General features: G+C 46.4%; 1 protein-coding gene across 1 annotated transcript in view; it reads left to right on the plus strand.

Annotated features, from left to right (window-relative positions):
* commd5 (COMM domain containing 5) overlaps positions 1–16,973 on the plus strand; it is a 30,979-nt gene extending 14,006 nt beyond the window's left edge. The window contains exons 2-7 of the mRNA XM_056272714.1: positions 11,095–11,249; positions 11,519–11,547; positions 11,683–11,733; positions 11,807–11,896; positions 16,229–16,304; positions 16,791–16,973. Of these exons, the coding sequence (XP_056128689.1) occupies positions 11,095–11,249; positions 11,519–11,547; positions 11,683–11,733; positions 11,807–11,896; positions 16,229–16,304; positions 16,791–16,892 (503 nt within the window). The 3' untranslated portion in view covers positions 16,893–16,973. The remainder of the gene's footprint in view (positions 1–11,094; positions 11,250–11,518; positions 11,548–11,682; positions 11,734–11,806; positions 11,897–16,228; positions 16,305–16,790) is intronic.
* Positions 16,974–20,392: the final 3,419 nt, after the last annotated feature.

Here is a 20,392-nt window from a genome sequence, read left to right on the forward strand (position 1 = left end):
TATAGGATGTCAGGAAACGCAATTCTCTGGCCAGAAGAATTGGGTTTCCCGCCCATCAACACATAACGTTAACGTTACTCTTTAAAGTATCTGTAATTCGTAAAGCTTGTAGCATTTAGACCTTTGGCACTTAAGTGACTTGAAATTGAGCAAAGAAACAGCACATCAATCTAATGAATATATAATTAATTTAATAGAGGCATGACTACTTATGTATTTACTACGGTTACATGGGATATATGTATTTACAAACACATAGACAACAATGAACAATACAATAAGACATCAGTGAACGAGAAATGCATAAAGTTTGGACAATGGATAACGTACACGCGTGAGCGAGTAAGAGAGAGAGGAAAGGGGATGGGGAGAGAGAGAACAGAGAAATTGGGAGAATTTCATTGGCAGGAAGACATTCACCTCTCTGATAACAACACGAAAACACATTCTTAATGCTCTGAAAACAGGGTAACCCAAATTTACTTGCATGTGGAAGGGTTCTCTCATGTGTTGCTGCGTTCCTTGAGCGGCCTGCATGTTGAACGAAGGTCCTGTCCTGCTTGCGCGCGTCGTGTGGAGCGCGGCTGCAGCGTTTTTTGCACGGCCCGTCCCGGCGCGTGCATGGTTGGCCGCTTGCGCGTGGCGCCTTTGTTCCATGGGGGATCACGTGGCGTTCGTTGGCATTCGGCGCGAGTGTTTGAAAGGCTTAACGTCTTTGAGGTGACGTTACCCGAGGAAATAGTTCGGCAGAGTTCGTTTCACTTCGTAGAACGGAGGAATCACGAGGAGTTAATGTTCCATTTGTGCATGGCTGGCGAAGGAGCGCGTGCTTCGCTCGGTCCGGCGCGTCACGCGGTCACGTGCGCGTGTTTCTCCTTCAAAGCGAGCGCGCGCTCGTTTAAAAGTCCCTTGTAGATGGATTTGCTGAAGAGATATGTCACGGGTTTTCTTTCCAATCGTCGATTGGAATTAAACACAGAGACTTATCTACAACTGAAAAACACAAACTAAACTAGAAACAAATAAAAGAAAGGCGAAGAACTCGCCCGGAGGCGAGACGTTACATCATGACACGAGAACACGGGAGGAAGAGAGCGAGCGAAGGGGAGAGGCGTCATTTATCACTTTCGGAGAAATCCATCCTCTTCCTGTTGGCTTGGCCAATTAGAGGGTTGGAAGTTTACAGGCGGGGCTTTGGGTTTATGATCCTTTGTCTTCAGAGAGAGACATCTGAAACCCTAATCTCGTCGGTTGTTTAAGAGAAGAATCTTCACAATTCTTATAATACTAATGTGTCACAAAGTTCAGCAAAATGTAATGTCAATTAACAAATGGGGAACGAAGATTGGAGTTTATCGAGACCAAACTTGCCACAAATGGATTTGGTTAAACATTAGTTGGCAAAGTTTGAAACATTATTCAATTAAGACTTGTCGAGAAACATAGACCAAACCACCGAAAGGCAACTCATGAAATAGGGAACTTAGATACATCGTTCATACAATTCTCAAGTGGATATATAATAGCATATATATATGAATACAGGATTCATTTCTCCTCCTTGGTTAGAATTCAGAGAGAGAGAGAGAGAGAGACACTTCTCTGACATTCCTGGTGCGGTCGTAAATGCTGTTATCTAAGGCCCCAGGCTCTGACAGTATGTTAAGTTTTGGTTCTTACTGTCCCCAAAAGCTGGTGCACATAGAATCATAACTTTTACTGTAATTTCTTGTATCTGATTAATTCCGCTGGATCATGAGAATTAAAACAAGACCAAGAACAGTATAACAATACTGGGAATAGACAGTTAAATGTAAAAATGCATAATGATAAAATCACAGTTATTCCAATGTGACATGGGCAAATGGACACACATAAAAACACATCAAATATATCTGGTTGAATGTCTTTTAAAGAAAAGAAGTTCCTTTGGGACATTACAAAAATGTCATAAAGTGTCTTAATGTCTTGTAAGCGGACACCACGCTCTGTCCTGAGTGTGGGTGTCAGCTGTGGGGGAGGTGTGTGTGTGTGTGTGTGTGTGTGTGTGTGTGTGTGTGTTTGTGTGTGTTTTTTCAAGTTCCAGGCCTTTTGGGGCTAAAGGCTTTGGGATTTTAGCACGAAGGTATTTAGTTATTCAGATTCACCCTGGCCCAGTCCTTACAACTGTGAAGCTGCTTTGATGCAATCTGTATTGTGAAAAGCGCTATATAAATAAATGTGACTTGACTTGACTTGACTTAATATCTGTGTAATCAAATTGATGATAATCGCTAATGAAGGAAAATTGCAGAATTAAATAATAATTTTTGAATAAAGTTAAATAGGCACCAGTTAATTTAAATTTGACCACAGTTACAATATTTACTTGTCTAAGATTCCTCAGTCAGATTATGTTAACTTTAAGAATTAAAACGAGACAACACAGACTCTTATCAACAACAATACTAGGCCATCTTGGTTAATGTTTCAGAAAAGTTCAAATGAGAAGAGTTACAGTGTTTCCTTGCACTTTTTTTTAGCAGTGGGGGCAGGTCTGTCCAAACAACAAACACTACCCTGATGCTGAGCATATGCTGCTAAATAGTAGCCTACCACTGGAGCCTGTTCCTTAAGTCTGTTTTCACCTATACAATAATTTTAAAAAATGAGTGATGTGAGGGATTATTGATAGTCAAACAATCTGTTGGGTGCCCGCAGCCCGCTCGCGTGTCCGAGCTATTCTCCGGACATGCCCGCTCGCGTCCGCACTATTCTCCGACATGCCCGCTCGCGTCCGCACTATTCTCCGGACATGCCCGCTCGCGTCCGCACTATTCTCCGACATGCCCGCTCGCGTCCGCACTATTCTCCGACATGCCCGCTCGCGGTGTGTAGCGCGTGTCCAGAGATGGTCCTCACTGCAGAACATGAAATCCACGGGGAGGAGTCGGATCCAGATCCAACTCCTCCCACCTTACATATACCTAAACCTACCCATCTCCGCCCCCTGATCCCTAAACACACCCCTAATCCCTAAACCCACCCCTAATCCTACCCATCTCCACCCCTCGGATCTTGATCCGACTCCTCCCTGTGGATCTTATGTACTGCATTGAGGTGCTACTGGGTGTCCACGCTATTCTCTGACTCCGACATGCTCGCTCGCGGTGTGTTTTTTACGCGTGTCCGCGCTATTCTCCGACATGCCCGCTCGCGGTGTGTAGCGCGTGTCCACGCTATTCTCCGACTCCGACATGCTCGTTCGCGGTGTGTTTTTTACGCGTGTCCGCACTATTCTCCGACATGCCCGCTCGCGATGTGTAGCGCGTGTCCATGCTATTCTCCGACTCCGACATGCTCGCTCGCGGTGTGTTTTTTACGCGTGTCCGCGCTATTCTCCGACATGCCCGCTCGCGGTGTTCTTTATCAATCAACCAAAGCCGGTCGCGGGGGCGCCGCCCTCGCCATCTTTCCATTCACTTCACTTTTGCTTTTTAACCATTTTTAACCAGAGCGAATGAGACGAGTGCGTCACATGTGGTGTTTGTCAACGCGCCTGAGTATCGATACTTCGGGAAATTAGTATTGGTACCGTTCAGATATTTCAGTATCGATATTTATCGAAATATCGATATTTTTGACAACACTAGTGGAGATGAAAATATGTTTGCAGTCGGCACTAACACTATAGTTTATTAATAAACAATTAAAATGCCTCGTTATTTTTTTCAGACACATTTATTATCATTAGCCTATAATCACCTATAAATCACCTCTCTGTAGGCTATGGTTCCAGATATGGCTCTTCTTATTCAGCACTGCGGGAAAAATATCATCGGGTTCTAATTTGCCCTTAGAAAACCAGGAAAATCAACATTTTTTTTCATATTAATTTGTGAATATTTTAAATGTTTAATAAAGGGGCAAAAAGTCATGAACAAAAATCTGAAAATTCGTCTATATTTGTTTTTTTGCGCAGCATTTGGTGTGTAGTAGGCTACAGTTCAAATTCAAAATTTGTTGTTCAACTTTGGCTTTAAAAATACAACAACCGTTCATTTTTCGTTTTTCAATTAGGCCACGGGTTAAAAAAGGAAAAATAAATGGACGCAAAAGTACACGGACCGTTTGGACAGAATACGAGACAAAGTTCTTTATTAAATTCATAAAAGAAAAAAGAATTGCAGGAATACTGGATTCTAAACCTCAAAGAAATGCCACAATCAAGACCTTGGAGCAGAAATGAGGGAGAAACACACAGAAAACCTCATGTGCCGTTCACAGTATTAGGGTCTTTCCTTACCATTAATGCTTGGATAACACACCACGTCTCCTTCCATTAATAATAATAATGTCTAGTGCGGTGGCTGCACGTCTATTCACATGTGCTATAAACCTACAAACGTCCAAAGTCGCATAACATCAGTTAATGGAAACGCCGTCATTTCGCAATAGTTTTTTATCGATATTTAGAAAAAATCGCAAAAGTTTTGCGCAAGTCTGTATGGAAACGCGGCTACTTTCACTTCTTCCAAAAGGCACGTTGACAAACACCACACGTGACGCACTCGTCTCATTCGCTCTGGTTAAATAGCAAAAGTGAAGTGAATGGAAAGATGGCGAGGGCGGCGCCCCCGCGACCGGCTTTGGTTGATTGATAAAGAACACCGCGAGCGGGCATGTCGGAGTCGGAGAATAGCGTGGACACGCGCTACACACCGCGAGCGGGCATGTCGGAGAATAGAGCGGACACAAGCTAACGTTACACACCGCGAGCGGGCATGTCGAAGAATAGCGCGGACACGAGCTACACACCGCGAGCGGGCATGTCGGAGAATAGCGCGGACACGAGCTACACACCGCGAGCGGGCATGTCGGAGAATAGCGCGGACACGAGCTACACACCGCGAGCGGGCATGTCGGAGAATAGCGCGGACACGAGCTACACACCGCGAGCGGGCATGTCGGAGGATAGCGCGGACACGAGCTACACACCGCGAGCGGGCATGTCGGAGAATAGCGCAGAAACGAGCTACACACCGCGAGCGGGCATGTCGGAGAATAGCGCGGACACGAGCTACACACCGCGAGCGGGCATGTCGGAGAATAGCGCGGACACGAGCTACACACCGCGGGCGGGCATGTCGGAGAATAGCGCGGACACGAGCTACACACCGCGAGTGGGCATGTCGGAGAATAGCGCGGACACGAGCTACACACCGCGGGCGGGCATGTCGGAGAATAGCGTGGACACGCGCTACACACCGCGAGCCGGCATGGCGAGCGGGCATGTCGGAGAATAGCACGGAAACGAGCTACACACCGCGAGCGGGCATGTCGGAGAATAGCGCGGAAACGAGCTACACACCGCGAGCGGGCATGTTGGAGAATAGCGCGGACACGAGCTACACACCGCGAGCGGGCATGTCGGAGAATAGCGCGGACACGAGCTACACACCGCGGGCGGGCATGTCGGAGAATAGCGTGGACACGAGCTACACACCGCGAGCGGGCATGTCGGAGAATAGCGCGGACACGAGCTACACACCGCGAGCGGGCATGTCGGAGAATAGCGCGGACACGAGCTACACACCGCGGGCGGGAATGTCGGAGAATAGCGCGGAAACGAGCTACACACCGCGAGCGGGCATGTCGGAGAATAGCGCGGACACGAGCTACACACCGCGAGCGGGCATGTCGGAGAATAGCGCGGACACGAGCTACACACCGCGAGCGGGCATGTCGGAGAATAGCGCGGACACGAGCTACACACCGCGAGCGGGCATGTCGGAGAATAGCGCGGAAACGAGCTACACACCGCAAGCGGGCATGTCGGAGAATAGCGCGGACACGAGCTACACACCGCGAGCGGGCATGTCGGAGAATAGCGCGGACACGAGCTACACACCTTCACGACACGACACGAGTGTTCTCCTGTGTTCTCCTGTGTTCTCCTGTGTTCACATGTGTTCTCCTGTGTTCTCCTGTGTTCTCCTGTGTTCACATGTGTTCTCCTGTGTTCTCCTGTGTTCTCCTGTGTTCGCCTGTGTTCTCCTGTGTTCACCTGTGTTCTCATGTGTTCTCCTGTGTTCTCCTGTTCTCCTGTGTTCACCTGTGTTCTCCTGTGTTCTCCTGTGTTCGCCTGTGTTCACCTGTGTTCTCATGTGTTCTCATGTGTTCTCATGTGTTCACCTGTGTTCTCCTGTGTTCTCCTGTGTTCTCCTGTGTTCTCCTGTGTTCTCCTTTGTTCTCCTGTGTTCACCTGTGTTCTCCTGTGTTCTCATGTGTTCTCATGTGTTCTCATGTGTTCTCATGTGTTCTCCTGTGTTCACCTGTGTTCTCCTGTTCTCCTTTGTTCTCCTTTGTTCTCCTGTGTTCTCCTGTGTTCTCCTGTGTTCGCCTGTGTTCTCCTTTGTTCTCCTGTGTTCTCCTGTGTTCTCCTGTGTTCTCCTGTTCTCCTTTGTTCTCCTGTGTTCTCCTGTGTTCGCCTGTGTTCTCCTGTTCTCCTTTGTTCTCCTGTGTTCTCCTGTGTTCTCCTGTGTTCTCCTGTTCTCCTTTGTTCTCCTGTGTTCTCCTGTCTGTGTTCTCCTGTGTTCTCCTTTGTTCTCCTGTGTTCTCCTGTTCTCCTGTCTGTTCTCCTGTCTGTGTTCTCCTGTATGTTCTCCTGTATGTTCTCCTGTATGTTCGCCTGTGTTCTCCTGTGTTCTCCTGTGTTCACTTGTGTTCTCCTGTGTTCACCTGTGTTCTCCTGTGTTCTCATGTGTTCACCTGTGTTCTCCTGTGTTCACCTGTTCTCTCCTGTCTGTTCTCCTGTGTTCGTCTGTTCTCCTGTTCTCCTTTGTTCTCCTGTCTGTGTTCTCCTGTCTGTGTTCTCCTTTGTTCTCCTGTGTTCTCCTGTGTTCGCCTGTTCTCCTGTTCTCCTTTGTTCTCCTGTCTGTGTTCTCCTGTCTGTGTTCTCCTGTGTTCTCCTGTTCTCCTTTGTTCTCTTGTGTTCTCCTGTTCTCCTGTCTGTTCTCCTGTGTTCGCCTGTGTTTTCCTGTTCTCCTGTGTTCACCTGTGTTCTCCTGTCTGTGTTCTCCTGTGTTCTCCTGTGTTCTCCTGTATGTTCTCCTGTGTGTTCACCTGTGTTCTCCTGTATGTTCTCCTGTATGTTCGCCTGTGTTTTCATGTGTTCTCCTGTGTTCACCTGTGTTCACCTGTGTTCACCTGTGTTCTCCTGTGTTCTCCTGTATGTTCTCCTGTATGTTCTCCTGTGTTCACCTGTGTTTTCATGTGTTCTCCTGTGTTCTCCTGTTCTCCTTTGTTCTCCTGTGTTCTCCTGTGTTCACCTGTGTTCTCCTGTGTTCACCTGTGTTCTCATGTGTTCTCATGTGTTCTCCTGTGTTCACCTGTGTTCTCCTGTGTTCTCCTGTGTTCTCCTGTTCTCCTGTGTTCTCCTGTGTTCTCCTGTGTTCGCCTGTGTTCTCCTGTTCTCCTTTGTTCTCCTGTGTTCACCTGTTCTCCTTTGTTCTCTTGTGTTCTCCTGTTCTCCTGTGTTCTCCTGTCTGTTCGCCTGTGTTCTCCTGTCTGTGTTCTCATGTGTTCTCATGTGTTCTCATGTGTTCTCATGTGTTCTCCTGTGTTCTCCTGTGTTCACCTGTTCTCCTTTGTTCTCTTGTGTTCTCCTGTGTTCTCCTGTCTGTTCGCCTGTGTTCTCCTGTCTGTGTTCTCCTGTGTTCTCCTGTGTTCACCTGTGTTCGCCTGTGTTCTCCTGTGTTCTCCTGTTCGCCTGTGTTCTCCTGTGTTCTCCTGTTCTCCTGTGTTCTCCTGTCTGTGTTCTCCTGTGTTCTCCTGTTCTCCTTTGTTCTCTTGTGTTCTCCTGTCTGTTCGCCTGTGTTCTCCTGTCTGTTCGCCTGTGTTCTCCTGTCTGTGTTCTCCTGTGTTCTCCTGTGTTCTCCTGTGTTCTCATGTGTTCTCCTGTGTTCTCCTGTTCTCCTGTGTTCTCCTGTCTGTGTTCTCCTGTCTGTGTTCTCCTGTCTGTGTTCTCCTGTGTTCTCCTGTTCTCCTTTGTTCTCTTGTGTTCTCCTGTCTGTTCGCCTGTGTTCTCCTGTCTGTTCGCCTGTGTTTTCCTGTCTGTGTTCTCCTTTGTTCTCTTGTGTTCTCCTGTCTGTTCGCCTGTGTTCTCCTGTCTGTTCTCCTGTGTTCTCCTGTCTGTGTTCTCCTGTCTGTTCGCCTGTGTTCTCCTGTCTGTGTTCTCCTGTGTTCTCCTGTTCTCCTTTGTTCTCTTGTGTTCTCCTGTCTGTTCGCCTGTGTTCTCCTGTCTGTGTTCTCCTGTCTGTTCGCCAGTGTTCTCCTGTCTGTGTTCTCCTGTGTTCTCTTGTTCTCCTTTGTTCTCTTGTGTTCTCCTGTCTGTTCGCCTGTGTTCTCCTGTCTGTTCGCCTGTGTTCTCCTGTCTGTGTTCTCCTGTGTTCTCCTGTGTTCACCTGTGTTCACCTGTTCTCCTTTGTTCTCTTGTGTTCTCCTGTTCACCTGTGTTCTCATGTGTTCTCCTGTGTTCTCCTGTGTTCACCTGTGTTCGCCTGTGTTCTCCTGTGTTCTCCTGTTCTCCTGTGTTCTCCTGTCTGTGTTCTCCTGTCTGTGTTCTCCTGTCTGTGTTCTCCTGTCTGTGTTCTCCTGTCTGTGTTCTCCTGTGTTCTCCTGTTCTCCTTTGTTCTCTTGTGTTCTCCTGTCTGTTCGCCTGTGTTCTCCTGTCTGTTCGCCTGTGTTCTCCTGTCTGTGTTCTCCTGTGTTCTCCTGTGTTCTCCTGTGTTCACCTGTGTTCTCCTGTATGTTCTCCTGTATGTTCTCCTGTATGTTCGCCTGTGTTCTCCTGTGTTCTCCTGTGTTCACCTGTGTTCTCATGTGTTCTCATGTGTTCTCCTGTGTTCACCTGTGTTCTCCTGTGTTCACCTGTTCTCCTGACTTCTCCTGTCTGTTCTCCTGTGTTCTCCTGTGTTCGCCTGTTCTCCTGTGTTCGCCTGTTCTCCTGTTCTCCTGTGTTCTCCTTTGTTCTCCTGTCTGTGTTCTCCTGTCTGTGTTCTCCTGTGTTTTCCTGTTCTCCTTTGTTCTCCTGTGTTCTCCTGTTCTCCTTTGTTCTCTTGTGTTCTCCTGTTCTCCTGTCTGTTCTCCTGTGTTCGCCTGTGTTTTCCTGTTCTCCTGTATGTGTTCTCCTGTGTTCTCCTGTGTTCACCTGTTCACCTGTGTTCTCCTGTATGTTCTCCTGTATGTTCGCCTGTGTTCTCCTGTATGTTCTCCTGTATGTTCTCCTGTATGTTCTCCTGTATGTTCTCCTGTATGTTCGCCTGTGTTCACCTGTGTTCACCTGTGTTCACCTGTGTTCTCCTGTGTTCTCCTGTGTTCACCTGTCTGTGTTCTCCTGTGTTCTCCTGTGTTCACCTGTGTTCACCTGTGTTCTCCTGTGTTCTCCTGTGTTCACCTGTGTTCTCCTGTGTTCTCATGTGTTCACCTGTGTTCTCATGTGTTCACCTGTGTTCTCCTGTGTTCTCCTGTGTTCACCTGTGTTCTCATGTGTTCTCCTGTGTTCTCCTGTGTTCTCCTGTGTTCACCTGTGTTCTCCTGTGCTCTCCTGTGTTCTCCTGTGTTCTCCTGTGTTCTCCTGTGTTCTCATGTGTTCACCTGTGTTCTCCTGTGTTCACCTGTGTTATGTGCTCTCCTGTGTTCTCCTGTGTTCACCTGTGTTCACCTGTGTTCTCCTGTGTTCACCTGTGTTCTCCTGTGTTCACCTGTGTTCACCTGTGTTCTCCTGTGTTCTCCTGTGTTCTCATGTGTTCACCTGTGTTCTCATGTGTTCACCTGTGTTCACCTGTGTTCTCATGTGTTCTCCTGTGTTCTCCTGTGTTCACCTGTGTTCTCCTGTGTTCACCTGTGTTCACCTGTGTTCTCCTGTGCTCTCCTGTGTTCTCCTGTGTTCACCTGTGTTCTCCTGTGTTCACCTGTGTTCACCTGTGTTCACCTGTGTTCACCTGTGTTCTCCTGTGCTCTCCTGTGTTCTCCTGTGTTCACCTGTGTTCTCATGTGTTCTCCTGTGTTCTCCTGTGTTCTCCTGTGTTCACCTGTGTTCTCCTGTGCTCTCATGTGTTCTCCTGTGTTCTCCTGTGTTCTCCTGTGTTCACCTGTGTTCTGTGCTCTCCTGTGTTCACCTGTGTTCTCCTGTGTTCTCCTGTGTTCACCTGTGTTCTGTGCTCTCATGTGTTCTCCTGTGTTCTCCTGTGTTCTCATGTGTTCACCTGTGTTCTCCTGTGTTCTCCTGTGTTCTCCTGTGTTCACCTGTGTTCTCCTGTGTTCACCTGTGTTCTCCTGTGTTCACCTGTGTTCTCATGTGTTCACCTGTGTTCTCATGTGTTCACCTGTGTTCACCTGTGTTCTCCTGTGCTCTCCTGTGTTCACCTGTGTTCACCTGTGTTCTCCTGTGTTCACCTGTGTTCTCATGTGTTCACCTGTGTTCACCTGTGTTCACCTGTGTTCTCCTGTGTTCTCCTGTGTTCTCCTGTGTTCACCTGTGTTCACCTGTGTTCACCTGTGCTCTCCTGTGTTCACCTGTGTTCTCCTGTGTTCACCTGTGTTCACCTGTGTTCTCCTGTTCACCTGTGTTCTCCTGTGTTCACCTGTGTTCTCCTGTGTTCTCATGTGTTCACCTGTGTTCTCATGTGTTCTCCTGTGTTCACCTGTGTTCTCCTGTGTTCTCCTGTGTTCACCTGTGTTCTCCTGTGTTCACCTGTGTTCTCATGTGTTCTCCTGTGTTCTCCTGTGTTCACCTGTGTTCTCCTGTGTTCACCTGTGTTCTCATGTGTTCACCTGTGTTCTCATGTGTTCACCTGTGTTCTCCTGTGTTCTCCTGTGTTCGCCTGTGTTCTCCTGTGTTCACCTGTGTTCTCATGTGTTCTCCTGTGTTCTCCTGTGTTCTCATGTGTTCTCATGTGTTCACCTGTGTTCTCATGTGTTCTCATGTGTTCACCTGTGTTCTCCTGTGTTCACCTGTGTTCTCCTGTGTTCTCCTGTGCTCTCCTGTGTTCTCCTGTGTTCTCCTGTGTTCTCCTGTGTTCACCTGTGCTCTCCTCTCCTGCGGTGTTCCAGCGGTGGTGAAGGCCATGCAGGGCCAGGACTGCTGTGAGTGTGTGCAGAGGATCTCCGAGAGCGGACTCATCTCAGAGGAGAGCCTGAACCGCGTGATGGCAGGACTATACGCTCTTCTGAAGGAGGCTCTACGTATGCCTACGCTCAGACAGGAGGTTTGAGGACACTCCTAACTCTGTGTGTGTGTGTGTGTGTGTGTGTGTGTGTGTGTCCCTCTACTGTGCTCACTGGAGTGTTTGTCTTCACTGACGCTGCTACAGCAAACCCACAGTGCTTTATAGATTAATCCGTTCAGAGCTTGATTACAAAATGTAAAATTGTTTAAATTGTTTAAATTTTTCTATAATAGTGTGTAGAACTACTGAATACTGTGATAACTGTGATAACGCATACATTTAATCAAAATGAATTGTCTTTGTTTCAGGTTTTCATTGAGGATCTCAGAGCTCTTCGGTAAGAGATGTCTTGTACAGTCAAATTAATTATTTATGCTAGTAAAATTCAAATAAAAAGTAAATTATTCCCTTTTCCGTCTGTATCTGCTGTGTTGAAGTGACGTGTGCAGCTGTGTTTATCTGTTCATCACAGGATTTCTGAAGAGTTCCTCTCAGACGTGTCCAGTGTGGTCTTCGGGAACAGGTCAGAGCACAACATATATGATCTGACTGTATTATCCTGAGCGGTTCTTGAGGAAGCGGTCCTTCTCTTCCAGGCTAACCTCAGCGAGTGTTCGACCGCAGGAGCCGCGTCTGGCCAAGCTGGAGGAGTTCAAGTGGAGAGTTGATGTTGCCATTTCAACCAGGTACAGTAGTAATGATTGTTAACAGGTAAACATACGAAACTGCTGAAATAACCACAACATTCACAACACTGAAATAAGAGCGCTCGGTTTATCTATCAATCAGATGCGCATTGAAGTTGCGTTCGTTACTATAGCAACAGTAGACACCCGGCGCATGCGTTCGTTACTATAGCAACAGTAGATCCCCAGCACAGCCGTTCGTTACTATAGCAACAGTAGACCCCCAGCGCAGGCGTTCGTTACTATAGCAACAGTAGACCCCCAGCACAGGCGTTCGTTACTATAGCAACAGTAGACACCCGGTGCATGCGTTCCTTACTATAGCAACAGTAGACCCCCAGCACAGGCGCTCGTTACTATAGCAACAGTAGACCCCCAGCGCAGGCGTTCGTTACTATAGCAACAGTAGATCCCCAGCACAGCCGTTCGTTACTATAGCAACAGTAGACCCCCAGCGCAGGCGTTCGTTACTATAGCAACAGTAGACCCCCAGCACAGGCGTTCGTTACTATAGCAACAGTAGACACCCGGTGCATGCGTTCCTTACTATAGCAACAGTAGACCCCCAGCACAGGCGCTCGTTACTATAGCAACAGTAGACCCCCAGCGCAGGCGTTCGTTACTATAGCAACAGTAGACCCCCAGCGCAGGCGTTCGTTACTATAGCAACAGTAGACCCCCAGCACAGGCGTTCGTTACTATAGCAACAGTAGACCCCCAGCGCAGGCGTTCGTTACTATAGCAACAGTAGACCCCCAGCACAGGCGCTCGTTACTATAGCAACAGTAGACCCCGGCGCATGCGTTCGTTACTATAGCAACAGTAGACCCCCAGCGCAGGCGTTCGTTACTATAGCAACAGTAGACCCCGGCGCATGCGTTCGTTACTATAGCAACAGTAGACCCCCAGCGCAGGCGTTCGTTACTATAGCAACAGTAGACCCCCAGCACAGGCGCTCGTTACTATAGCAACAGTAGACCCCCAGCGCAGGCGTTCGTTACTATAGCAACAGTAGACCCCCAGCGCAGGCGTTCGTTACTATAGCAACAGTAGACCCCCAGCGCAGGCGTTCGTTACTATAGCAACAGTAGACCCCCAGCACAGGCGCTCGTTACTATAGCAACAGTAGACCCCCAGCACAGGCGTTCGTTACTATAGCAACAGTAGACCCCCAGCGCAGGCGTTCGTTACTATAGCAACAGTAGACCCCCGGCACAGGCGTTCGTTACTATAGCAACAGTAGACCCCCAGCGCAGGCGTTCGTTACTATAGCAACAGTAGACCCCCGGCACATGCGTTCGTTACTATAGCAACAGTAGACCCCCGGCACAGGCGTTCGTTACTATAGCAACAGTAGACCCCCGGCACAGGCGTTCGTTAGTATAGCAACAGTAGACCCCCGGCATATGCGTTCGTTACTATAGCAACAGTAGACCCCCGGCGCATGCGTTCGTTACTATAGCAACAGTATACACCCGGCGCATGCGTTAGTTACTATAGCAACAGTAGACACTCGGCGCATGCGTTCGTTACTATAGCAACAGTAGACCCCCGGCACAGGCGTTCGTTACTATAGCAACAGTAGACACTCGGCGCATGCGTTCGTTACTATAGCAACAGTATACACCCGGCGCATGTGTTAGTTACTATAGCAACAGTAGACACTTGGCGCATGCGTTCGTTACTATAGCAACAGCATAGGTGTTCGTTACTATTACATCACCTTGGGGAGAGAATTACCAAAGCCCGCCTTGAGTTTATTGAGAGTGACTGAGAGACGAGTAGTAGACGAGAGTATTCAGATAGCGCAGATTATAGATAAATAGATAGATTTCCATTACACGAGAGTAGATGTTAAAACTTCATGCTGATTTGTCCTCGGCTTTCGCCAAGATAAGAACTAAGACGTAGCTTTACAGTAAACTATGCTTCTCCATCCATTTACGCTTCTTTCCATATGGTGGTGTGACTCCCCTTCTGTCCGGCGTTAACGGCAGCAGTGTACTTGGCGCGTCAGCACACGCGACGGCTGCAATTTTCCAGATCATAATGACCAGATCATTTTTGGTGCCGCGATATATTGCAACTGATAATTTGTTTTATTATTAAAAATAATAATTAGATTTATTTTTATATTACAATGAATGTCACCAACATTTTAGTTGATCGCGCTGCCTCGGTCATCTTGTCTGCACTCTGAGTCGGAGGCGGGGCTCAGGCAGCGTGTCCACACACACACACACACACACACACACAGAGAGAGACACCGTCAGGTAAAGAGAAGGCGTGAACCAAGTGTTCTGTTTCGTGACATCTACAGCGAGCCAGTTACACGGTGTAGGCAACACCGATTTTTGTCGTTGTTCTCTGTACTGACAGCACTCCAAATTTACCCCAAAAAATGAGCTCAATGTTAAAATTGACCGGAGTTCTCCTTTAAGCCCCACAACGTAAACATGTTGGTGTTCCTTTCTCGGAATCTGCCTAACAATTAAAAAACTAATCTGACAGCAGAAATGTCCTGTTGATGCATCTGTGCCTTTGTGTGAGACACTTTAAAAGTTGAAATTGACATACTACTTTTTGATCTAGTTCTTTATACCTTGCACTTTTTTTGTTAACGAAAGTGTATTTATTTACTTGTTTTATTTATTTGTGATATATATTTTTTCACATTTCACAATGTCTAAATATTGAATAGAATAAGAATAAAATGTTCTTTAAAACAGTGTACTTGCATTATTATGCTATTATATTGTCATTATGTAATCAGTGGCATAAAATGGTCTGAAAATTACAATAATATCGTTTATCGCAATTAATGTTGGTGCAATATATCGCACAACAAAAAGTAGATATCGTGACAGCTCTAGTTAGCATAGATAGCTAGATAGATAAATGGATAGAAATATATAGCAGGTAGATTGAGAATGGTGAGGCAGGTCACATCTGGTCGCGGGGTGAGCTCCTCGACCAGAGACCGAAACGCACTCGCTTCCCTACAGCACAAGCTCTCCAACGCAGTCTCCATGGGAGCGCCCACACGAGCACCGGCCAAACACAGCGACAGACGCGCGCCGGCTACGTTTGCAACAACATTTTCACCGGAGGAAGAGATAAACACTTAGAAACGCCCATATAGCTAGCATGATGCCTTCTATTTCTAGATGACAAAGACAAAGTTTACCAGTACTACGACACTATGACAAAGGTTACCGGTACTTATCTGAACTAACGTCATGATCACTGCCACTAGATATAAAGAAAACGTAGATTTTTCACTCGGTGCTATTCAATGACCGTAAAAAAAAAAGAAAAAAAAAGTGTGGTTATTGTGCACTGCTGCTCGTAGACTAGCTCCAGTGCTCATCGCTGCGGTGCTAAATGATTAGCAACTCACCAGGACACTTCACCAACTCTCCACTCATTCTCCTCGGACCATCCATTTAATTGGCTTCGACGGCCATCAGTTCTTGGCAGTTCCTCATTTGCCCTCTCCCGTCTGGCAGGTTCGAAATTATACATGTTGGCTCTTGCCACCTCTTCCTCATCCCAGTCAGTCGCCATAGCTCTAATACTAGGCTGAGACCCTTTCCTCCACTCTCCCCAACGTGACGACGTCATCACCGTCATTTTGAACGAATCTTTAATATGACTCGGGACTCCCGAGCTTCTCAGAGAGTGATTCGTTCATTTTGTGTTGACCGCGCATGCGCAACATATGGGTTCTGGATCTGTACTGGAAACAGAAATGATTAGTTCATCTCTCGAGTCTCAGGTCTTCGGGTTCGGCCGGGTCCGAGTCCTTCGTTCTTCCTGTCAGTCCCATAGAGACTGTGCTAGTTCGTAAGTACTAGATGTGTTGGGATATTTAACATGCCATTTTAATTATATTATGCTGAAATGACTCGAAAAAAGATTTTGCTAAACCAGACTCAAAGATCCGAGTCAGTAAAATGATCCGAACTTCCCACTACTAATATACATATCTTGAGTGATTTATGTACCCATTAATCGACAGTGGTGGTTAACCTTTCAGAAGGGCTTCACACTTACACTTGCTCTTCCACACACTCGGACCTCCGGCTCACGAGCTTTCGGTTCTAGTGTTTCGCTCTTTACAGCTCGTCTTTTAACTCTCTGTTTTTGTGGTTTAATGTTTGTTCTGGACTGGTTTTACTGTTTAATGTCATTGCTCTTTTGGATATTGTAAGGTGTGCTTGAGTGCCATGAAAGACGCCTATAAATGAAACGTAGAATAATAATGTTGGATGTGAACCGATGCAGATATGATTGATAACGTGTGTGTGTGTGTGTGTGTGTGTGTGTCAGTTCTCTGGCTCGAGCTCTTCAGCCCTCGATCCTCATGCAGATCAAGCTCTCCGATGGACACGTGCATCGCTTCCAGGTCATTATTATTATCATTATATTATTCATTTCTCTGAGATTTACTAATGCATCAAAAACAGAAGCCCACACATGTCAGCAGCTTCATTTTTATTTTCATATTTTCTGACGAGTAACAACAAGAGTCGACTTTAGTAGGTCTACTTATCTTCTGGAGACTGTACTGAAAATACAGAACAAAAGATTTTAAGTATACAAATATGGCTCTTATAATATAATCATTACAGGTGTTTTGCTGGATCAACATGAATACGTCGGTTGATTAATACGACCCCTCTTGGCAATATTGCATTCCCACCCATTAAACACGATCATACGAGCTTCCGGACGCAGCTGAGCTCAGAACTCCTGCAATTAATACAATCATATCTTAAATATAGCCTAAAACAATTGTGTGCGTTATTCCAAGTGTTCTCAGCTCAGGTGATTTCTCTGTAGAAAACTGTGTGTGTGTGTGTGTGATTTATTTTCTCTCTCTCTTTTCTAGGTTCCAGTGGTCAAGTTCCAGGAACTACGGTACAACGTTTCTCTAATTTTAAAGGAGATGAATGATATAGAGAAGAGAAGTATTCTGAAAATACAAGACTGATCGATCATTTGGATCAATAATTAAACTATTGCAAGACACGATATCAGGTGTTTTGTTGAACGTGTGTTAAAGATGACACTGGGGAATGTCTGCGAACACCTGATGATGAACACCTTCCGGATCCGTCTTTTCTAATATTTGGTAAAATCTATGTAATTATGTAATATTTTGTATTTTTATGAAAAGTATGTGTGAATTATATTTTGTACTTGGTCAGCAAAGCTTAATTGTGTTAAAATGATTCTTGTTTGTCAGTGTTTGGACAAGAAACACAGTTTAACACATTCTGTTGATCTGTAAAAATAAAGACATCTTTGTCTCCAGATCTGAGTTAGATTCTGTGTGTGTGTCCGTGTGTTCAGCGCGCGTGTGTGTCCGTGTTCAGCGTGTGTGTTCAGCGTGTGTGTGTGTCCGTGTGTTCAGCGCGCGTGTGTCCGTGTTCAGCGTGTGTGTTCAGCGTGCGTGTGTGTCCGTGTTCAGCGCGCGTGTGTGTCCGTGTTCAGCGTGTGTGTTCAGCGCGCGTGTGTGTCCGTGTTCAGCGTGTGTGTTCAGCGTGCGTGTGTGTCCGTGTTCAGCGCGCGTGTGTGTCCGTGTTCAGCGTGTGTGTTCAGCGTGCGTGTGTGTCCGTGTTCAGCGCGCGTGTGTGTCCGTGTTCAGCGTGTGTGTTCAGCGCGTTTGTGTCCGTGTTCAGCGTGTGTGTTCAGCGCGCGTGTGTGTCCGTGTTCAGCGTGTGTGTTCAGCGTGCGTGTGTGTCCGTGTTCAGCGTGTGTGTGTGTCCGTGTTCAGCGTGTGTGTTCAGCGTGTGTGTTCAGCGCGTGTGTGTGTCCGTGTGTTCAGCGCGTGTGTGTGTCCGTGTTCAGCGTGTGTGTTCAGCGCGTGTGTGTGTCCGTGTGTTCAGCGTGTGTGTGTGTCCGTGTTCAGCGTGTGTGTTCAGCGCGTGTGTGTGTCCGTGTGTTCAGCGCGTGTGTGTGTCCGTGTTCAGCGTGTGTGTTCAGCGCGTGTGTGTGTCCGTGTGTTCAGCGCGTGTGTGTGTGTGTGTCCGTGTTCAGCATGTGTGTGTGTTCAGCGTGTGTGTGTGTGTGTGTGTGTGTGTCCGTGTTCAGCATGTGTGTGTGTTCAGCGTGTGTGTGTGTGTGTGTGTGTGTGTCCGTGTTCAGCATGTGTGTGTGTCCGTGTTCAGCGTGTGTGTTCAGCGCGTGTGTGTGTCCGTGTGTTCAGCGCGTGTGTGTGTCCGTGTTCAGCGCGTGTGTGTGTCCGTGTTCAGCGTGTGTGTTCAGCGCGTGTGTGTGTCCGTGTGTTCAGCGCGTGTGTGTGTGTGTGTCCGTGTTCAGCATGTGTGTGTGTTCAGCGTGTGTGTGTGTGTGTGTGTGTGTCCGTGTTCAGCATGTGTGTGTGTTCAGCGTGTGTGTGTGTGTGTGTGTGTGTCCGTGTTCAGCATGTGTGTGTGTTCAGTGTGTGTGTTTTGATGGCAGAGCTTATAGATTCCCCTATCCTAGAGAGAGTGAAGTGCTAATGTGGGTTTCTGTCTAGATATGTAAAAACATTTTGCAAAAGAAAACCTCAAAAAGGTAATTATAAATAAAGACGGAAACACACTGCTGTTCTAGAAGAGGAAGCCGCTCAACTGCATCTGTGAGGAAATCCAGCCGAGAGATCTCATGAAGCCAAGTGTCTCGCAATCATAACAGACAGATGTGCATTTGAATGCACTAGATTTGGTATTTGTTCAAAGGTTACATGCAATTTGTAGGATGGTTTGTATTTATTTGTGAAATATTATATATGCTCATTAATTTATATTTGCAAAACACAATACATATGTGTTACTCCACTGCATTTTTGCTCAAATTGACCTTTGTATTTGCACATTGCTCTGTTTGTTTGCCAGTCGAGTTTGTTTGCAAAATGCTGGATTTGTGTTGGTAACACTTTATTTCGATAGTCCACTTTAGACATTATACTAACTATAAGTATCTTAGCAGCTACATGTCAACTAACTGTCATTAGAGGATTAGTAGACTGTCTGCTTAATATCTGCTAACACTTTATTTTGTTGGTCCCCCAACAGACACTCTACTAACTATAAGTAACTTAGCAACTACAAGTCAACTTGTTCTTCTAACCCGAACCCTAACACCTAACCATAACCTACCAGTCTACTGACAGTCTACTACAGGCTACTAATACTCTAATGACAGGTAGTTGACATGTTGTTGAAAAGTTACTTATAGTTAGTAGAATGTCTAAAGTGACTATCGAAATAAAGTGTAACCTTTGTGTTTAATTATGGCACAATATTAACTCCATAAAGATCTCACACCTAATTCATGTAAGACTAATATTCATATTTCATCAAATTAACAATTACTTCAAATAAAATTCATAAGAATGATTAAAATGTTCAGCTATTAGTAAGCTCAGCAGTCAAGGGTAAACATGGATATGGTTTCTAAATTAAACAAATAATAATAACATGGAATTTGTAATAAATAAATACTGTAAACACTTGTAGAACCTACGAAAACAACGTGTATGAAAGAGATTTAGGGCGTTTTCACACCTGAAAGTCCACACCAAGGTCCGAACCAAAGTTCACGTTTTGATACATTTTATACTTTCAGAAAGTTTTGGTTTGGTTTCACACTGCAAGTATGCGAGCGCACTAGAGAACTTTACGTGACACACTTGCGCTGTCGTCATCATCTATGTGGGCTGCATCTCGACATCGATTGGTTTGTAAGTGGACGTGCGTCTGACGTCAGCGTGTTGTCAACTCGGCGGGTAGACAACATGATGAACAGACGCATATCGTTGCAACTATATTGTTATTTGTATGGTATAATTACCTGCAGCACCAACTATACACAAGGCTAGATCAAATTCGCCAAATGAACGTCCTCGTCGTGCGAACATTTTATCGTCGCCGGCAGGAAAGGAGGAGAAGACTGCAAGTTGACTTTTTATTATGTTATCAGACCATAGGCCTACTTCGATTAAAAGCCTCGCCTCCTCCTCTCCCCATGTGCCACGGCTCATTTTTCCTGCCAGCTTCTGTTTTTCGGCTATGCGGGAACCACCGGAGCGTCCTGTAAAAGGTCCGAAAGTCCGAACCATACAGAAATGCTTTCACACTAGAAACGAACCAAACCTTTGTTCAGTTTGATCCGGACCGAGACTACCTCTTTTCGTCGGACCAAATCTGATCTGTTTGGTCCGGACCGTGGTCCGGGGGAGGTTTCACACCTGTCATTTTGATTCGGACCAAACTGAAAAGTCCGAAAGTCCGGACCAAACAAGGTAGGTGTGAAAGGGCCCTTACATTCCTCAATATTTAAGTAAGAACAGCAACATTTTGAATAAATACTTTTTTGCCAAAACACCATTTTGTACAGTGTTCGTTATACATGTATAACATTTCTATAGTGTTCGTACTGTGTACATTATATGAGAACTGAACTGAGCTGGACGATGACATCACGGTTTTCTCCAGAGCGGCGATA

The sequence above is a fragment of the Rhinichthys klamathensis genome, unplaced genomic scaffold, assembly GCF_029890125.1.
Source record: "Rhinichthys klamathensis goyatoka isolate OS25496 unplaced genomic scaffold, OSU_Roscu_1.1 h1tg000347l_1, whole genome shotgun sequence".
NCBI lineage: Eukaryota > Metazoa > Chordata > Actinopteri > Cypriniformes > Leuciscidae > Rhinichthys > Rhinichthys klamathensis.